Source organism: Giraffa tippelskirchi, chromosome 5 (assembly GCF_054371585.1).
Source record: "Giraffa tippelskirchi isolate mGirTip1 chromosome 5, T2T-mGirTip1v1.2.pri, whole genome shotgun sequence".
Classification (NCBI taxonomy): Eukaryota; Metazoa; Chordata; class Mammalia; order Artiodactyla; family Giraffidae; genus Giraffa; species Giraffa tippelskirchi.
This window is the reverse complement of record NC_137279.1, coordinates 51,934,506-51,940,901: the sequence shown is the minus strand read 5'-3', so window position 1 is coordinate 51,940,901 and position 6,396 is coordinate 51,934,506. Positions and strand designations below refer to the sequence as shown.

The 6,396-nt window shown below is 49.5% G+C and overlaps 1 protein-coding gene across 1 annotated transcript; it reads left to right on the top strand.

Moving 5' to 3' along the window:
• Positions 1-248: 248 nt before the first annotated feature.
• On the top strand, positions 249-6,100 carry CCDC185 (coiled-coil domain containing 185). The gene has a single exon (XM_081485607.1). The coding sequence runs from the start codon at positions 3,751-3,753 to the stop codon at positions 5,968-5,970; it is 2,220 nt and encodes a 739-aa protein (XP_081341733.1). The 5' UTR covers positions 249-3,750; the 3' UTR covers positions 5,971-6,100.
• The last annotated feature ends 296 nt before the right edge of the window (positions 6,101-6,396 follow it).

Here is a 6,396-nt window from a genome sequence, read left to right as displayed (position 1 = left end):
TAAAGTCCTCTAGCCCTGCCCTCCTCTGGGCCCATGGCAGCTTCAAGGAATCCTGAGCACTTCTGGACACATGCTGGGTGCCCAGTGGGGAGCCTATGCTCTTTGACTTGGCATTCAGGGCTCAGTGGAATCTGGGTCCAGCTCATCTTTTTGATGTCATCACCCATCACTGAACTGCACACACACCCCAAGTCCCCACTACACAACCCACTCAGGACCCTCATATGTCAGGCATTTCTGAGGTTCATACTGCGGCCACGCAGCATTCTCTGCCAGCTGTGTCCTCCTGCTCATCTCTGTCTGGTGTGATCCCAGCTGCCTTCCCAGATTTAGCACCATCGTTCTACATGAACTCTTTCCTTATGAACAACCTGGATGAACTTCCCTTGAGAACTAACCCCTCCCTCCTCTAGGAATCCTGTTGAATTTACAGTTTAACCACTTACCACATCTGTAATCTGGATGAGTTTCTCCTAGAAATATTATGGGAGAAGGTCCTTGATTATCTTTCTAATCCTGACTCAGATTTTAATAAATGTTAGTGGCATTATGAAGTTAAAACTGTGTCCCTGTTCTATCATCAGCAGAAGTGGGTGGGCTATTCTCAGTTCCACTAGGAATTCTGACAACCTCTAGGGCAAGAAAAAGGCCAAAGAGTCCTGGAACTGAGGATCTTGGCTCTGCTCCAAACTATGTCTTTCTCTTCTTTTTCTCTCTTTCTTGTTTTCTTCCTTCCTCCCTCCCTCCTTCCTTCAACTAAAGCATAGTTTATTTGCAATGTTGTGTTAATTTCTCCTATAGAGCAAAGTGACTCAGTTATACATGTATAGATATATACATTCTTTTTTAAAATAATCTTTTCCATTATGGTTTATCATAGGACATTGAATAGAGTTCCCTGTGCTATACAGTAGGACATTGCTGTTTATCCATTCCATATATAATAGCTTACATCTGCCAAATTATGTCTTTAAATTCAGCCCTACACTGCTATGGTTTTAGTGCTCTTGGAATAATGATAATTATCATTCTAGTGACTAATTTTTATTAGGCAGCAACTACATGCCAAGCACTGCTGTAAGCATTTTTCAGGGATTAACTCATTTCTGTTTTACAAAAGGAAGCCTGCAGGATTTACTGGATTGAACTCCTCTTTCCAGTTGCCTTTGGGACTGAATGAGATCTTTACAAATCATCTCTTACAGCAATGAGGAAACCACCAGAATCTCCAGACAGAGAGTGAAATGACCACTTGCAGGTGATCAGCAGGTGGCAAAGCTGGCTGGTGGCAAGTCTCCTGGGTCTTGAGTGGCTGTGTTTTCACCCACACAACACCGCTTCTCTGTAACAGGAAATTACCTGGTGCCAGCCAGAACCACATGTAGATGTACAAAATGTTTTACGAAGCTTCTTCAGAGAGAGATGACACTCAGGGTTCAGCACGACTCAGTTCATGCCCAAATATCTCCTCACTTAAACGATTCCATTTCAAATTTATTTTATGTAAAATTGCCTCCAAGCAAAAATTATAATCACCAAATAATTTCTCTAATAATGGTATGAGTGGCACCAATAGAAATCTAGGGTAGAAGCAACCTCCTGTCCTTGGCTATAGACGTGCTGATGACTGCACGTGAGCTCCCATCCAGGTAGAGTGGGCTCCCGGGGAGGCCTCAGACACTCTGGTCAAGGTTGCTACCAAATGGCTTCAAGGACATGGCTGTCATGACCCTTGAATATACATCTGATCATAATTTTTTTTAAAGCATGTCATCTTTGTCAGCTCAGGCTGCTCTAACAAAACACCATAGACTGGATGGCTTAAACCACAGACATTTATTTCTCACAGTTCTGGAGTCTGAGAAGTGCTCAGTCAAGGTGAGAGCACATTCAGTTCTTGGTGAGGGTCCACTTCCAGACTTACAGACAGCCACCTTCTGTCTGTGATCTCACGTGGCAGAGAGCTAAAGTTCTGGTCCCTTCCTCTCACCCCATCACGGAGGCCCCACCTTCATGACCTCATCTAAACCTAATCACCTCTCAAAAGCCCCACCTCCAAATACCATCCCACTAGAGCCTCAGTGTATGAATTGAGAAGGACATAAATTTTCAGTCCATAATACAAGTCTCAATTCAGAGTGCATTTCCTGAGAAGCAGCATGATATCATGGAAAGACAAGTGAACCTAAAATCAAAACTTCCACCACTGACCCACTGACCTTTGTGGGAATCAGTTAAAACAGCCAAGTGTCAGATTTGTCTTAAGGAAATGTTATCAGTTCTACTGGCCCTGCCTAGCTGGAATCACTGTGAAGCGTCAAGAAGATGTGGGGGAAGAGGACTGGGATGAGTAAATGCTTGGTTTTCTTCTTTAAGGATTGACCATATTTGGAGAATATTATCCATAACTGTTTCCTCATTACATCCCAGAGAAAGGAAGTGACTGAACCAAGATCCACAGTCCACGATGAACACAATGGAGCCTGGACGTCACCACTCCCTAGCTCTCTATCCTTTACCTAAACTGTTTTAGGATGACATTAATGACATTAATTCTGTTCTTCTTTTGTTAAGCTAGGAATCTGTAGAAACTTTTGTAAACTCATGTACAGTAAGTCCCCTACATGCAAACCTTCAAAGATGGAAACGTGCATCTGGTTCTAGCAAGGAACCAGAACTTGGAACACCAATGTCAGGCATGAGTGAAATTGCAGCTTGCCCTCCTGTTGCTGATGATCCTTCAGCTCTACCATCTCATCTCCCACCTCCTCTCCCTCCTCTAGTCAGTAACTTCTCTTGCCTGTTCACTTGATGCTGGCCCCCTGTATGCCAGCTGTTGTACTGTACTACTGTGCTTTTCACGGTACTATACTGTAAGATTAAAAATGTTCTATTTTTTGTGTTTGTTTTCTATGTATTATTTGTGTGAAAAGTATTATAAATCTATCACTGTACAGTACTATATAGTTGATTGTGTTAGTTGGGTACCTAGGCTGATCTTGTTGGACTTATGAACAAACTGGACTTAGAAACACACTATCGGAATGGAACGCGTTCATATGTAAAGGACTTACTGTATTAAATCTTACAATTTGTAACTGAAGACTAGAAGGACATCAAAATGATATTTATTGACTGTATTAAGGTGTAAGCTCTTGAGGCATAGTTTCATCTACCTTAGGGCAACCCTACCGTGGTATTGTCACGGCCCCTCTTCCAGTCGTCTGTTCCAGAGTTTGAGGGTCAGGAAAGCTGTTGTCAATTTGACCAAGACCGCACAAGCAGAAAGTGGCAGAGGAGAGTCAAACTCAAGTTTACATGACCAAATTTAGTGCTCTTCCCATGAGCCCTGAATGCCTCAACCCGAAAAAGTCATCTCATAAAACTGGAGAAAAAGGAAAACGATGAAGTGATTTGCCATGGTGTCCACCAATGCTATTTCAGAATGTCAAAACATTCCTATTTTGACAAAAGCAGCAATTGCTGTATTAGGAGGAAACAAACTAGTATGTTTTTGTTTTGTGTTCTCTCCTCTAAAAGTTTAAAAAAATATACTTTGGGCTTGCTAAGTTAAAAGGGCAAAAGGATGGTGCATGTAAATTAATGTGCCTCGACTATGCCTACACTGCAGAGGTGCACTGTGGTAGGGACCTGTGACTAAAGGACCCCACACTTCCAGGCCACATTCTGTGCTGGGGGGAATGCCTTTACCTGTGCTCTTTTAAAATTCTGCTACTTTAAGATGTACAAATGCGAGCTCAAATTCCTGCCTGCAACACTGGTGGGGGTTCACTACGCACCCTCATCTTTAGGGTGACCCGGACTTTCTACAGCCCCCTCTACCACGCGCCCTCTCCCAGCCTCCAGCCGCCGTCCCCCCTTCTCGCCGCGCGGGGTGCTAGGAAGGCCAGGGTGTGCGATGGCCGAGGGCTGCAGCGGCCGGGTGGCGCCGGGAGCATTGTGAAGTGGCCGGAGCGTCACAGGCGGCAGGGACCCCGGGATCAGAGGGCAGGGCGGGTCTCGGCAGCGCCGGGACCCGGGACCCGGACTCAGACGCTGGGCGCGCAGAGAGGGAGAATGCAGGGCTTCGGCCGCTTCTCCCCGCGGCCCCACTCGGCCCTCTGGGAGCCTCCGCCGCCCAGCGAGGAGAGCGCATCCTTGGCTCAGCTGGACGGGTCGGGGCCGCCGCCGACCGAAGCGGGCCTGTGCTCCTGGGCCCAGACACCAGGCGAGGAGAGCGAGGCCACCGCGCCCTGGCCTCACCTGCTCTGCTCACCCACCCCTCGGCCCAGCCGGCGCCCGTACTCCGACTCGCCGCAGGAAAGTCGCAGCCTGACCGACGTGGCCCGGAGATTCCTAGACCGCGCCAGGAAGCCCCGACCCCGCAGCCGGCACCTGGAGGATGCCTGGGGGGAGGCAAGGACCAAGCCCCAGGAGCAGGAAGGCAGCCGGCACAGCCCGGCCTGGCAGCTGGAGCCCCAGCCTCAGCACGGCCAGCACTACCCTCCCGCCCAGGGAGATTCGCCCCCACCTTACTCGCAGGGAGCTTACACTCCCACGAACCGAGCATTTGAGGAAGAAAAGGCCCAGAGCGGAGACCAGTGGGCAGTGCCCGTCTGCAGAGGTCTACGTCCCTGGTCCCTTTCCTCAGTTCACACGGTGAAGTCTTCTGTGTCCTCCAGAGAGCTCGGGACGCAGTCAGGTTGCATGCACATCCAGAAAAGACACAGCAATGATCCGGTGGAGTCGTTAACCAGCCAGCTTTCCCAGTCCCTAGTTTCCAGCAAGGAGATGCAGAATCAGCACACCCAGGTCCTCAAGAACAAGTTGGAGGAGGCAGTAATGTCCTCCAGGGACCAGAAGATCGTGGCCCTGGTGCTGAGCCGGCTCAAAAAGGCCCAGAGGATGCGGGAGCTGCAGCAACAGGCGGCCCTAGCCTGGGAGGAGCTGAAGCGCTCCGACCAGAAGGTCCAGTTGACCCTGGAGAGGGAGCGCAAGCTGCTGCTGCAGCAGAGCCAAGAGCAGTGGCGGCAGGACAAGGAGCAGCGCAAGGTTCGGCTGAACCGGGAGCTGCGAGTCCGGCGGCGGGACAGACGAGTCACCAACACGAACCAGCAGGAGAGCAGCGGGTGGAAGGCGCCGCTGGAGGACCAGGAGAAGCAGCGCCAGGAGAAGCTGGAGGGGGCCCCCTCCGAACCCGAGACGGAGCCAGAGAAACAGTGCCGGGTGCAACGCCTGCCGGAGAGGATGCTGCGGGACCTGCAGGCGCGCAACAGCCTGCAGCTGCAGAAGAGGCTGGCGCAGACCAGTCTAAAGAAGCACGTTCACCCCACCAAGGGTCAGAAAAAGATCCAGGAGACCAGTCTCAGCTCTCTAGTCAATTACCAGGCCAGGAAGGTCCTCATGGACTGCCAGGCCAAGGCTGAGGAGCTCCTCAGGAAGCTGTCCCTGGAACAGAGCTCCCAATGGTCCCAAGAGATGCCTGAGGGCCAGAGGAAGGAGCCACACAGAGAGCTGAAGGACAAAGTCCAGAAGGAGGAGGAGCAGTTCCAGCAGGTGAAGTGGTGGGCGGAAGAGTCCCAGGAGCAGAGAAAGGAGCAGGAGTCTCTGCTGGAGGAGCTGGCCGACCAGAAGATCCTTCAGACCCAGAGTCAGGTCCACAGGAACGTCAGGGACAAGGCGCACCACATTCGAGAGCTCAACATCCTACGGGAGAAGAATCATCACATCCTGAAGCTGAAAGCCGAGAAGGAGGAAAGGTGCCACATCGAAGGCATCAAGGAAGCCATTCGGAGACAGGAGCAGAGGATGGAGCAGATCTTGCGAGAGAAAGACGCAACCTTCGAGGAATTCCAGAAGATCTCCAGGGCCTCCAGGACAGATGACGTGAGAACACTTGCCAACAACTTCTTTGATCAGATGGCCAGGGAGGCCCAGGTCCCAGCTGGGCAGCAAAGAGGGGGCTACTGAGAACCTGATGACAAATAGCTTCCAGCCCAGGCAGCTAGACAGAGATCTGGCAATGTGATTCATTTTCTAATTTGATTATGGCTGAGCATTGATTTTTAAAAAGTATATAAAATAGCAGCAGTTTCTCTCACGAACTAGTTTATTGATTCATTGGGATGGTTAAGAGGGTGGGATAAAAATTTCCAAGTTTTAAGAAAATTACTTGCCTTTGTACATTTGGCTTTAAATAGAAAATACTCATTTTGCTCTCAAGTAATCTCAGAAGCGTATGTATGTCAGACATATTTTGAGGAACCAAAGAAAAAGTCTACAGTGGGGAATAGAGTTCTGTGCCATGGCTTCAGTCTTTCCCTGTCCCAGAACTTATGCAAGGGTGAAGTGTGAAGCACTTGTCATAGGAAATCTCCAAAAACAAAAAGTGAGGTG

Coding starts and splice junctions, on each gene's coding strand:
- CCDC185 (XM_081485607.1), top strand. CDS start 3,751: ATGCGAGCTCAAATTCCTGCCTGCAACACTGGTGGGGGTTCACTACGC.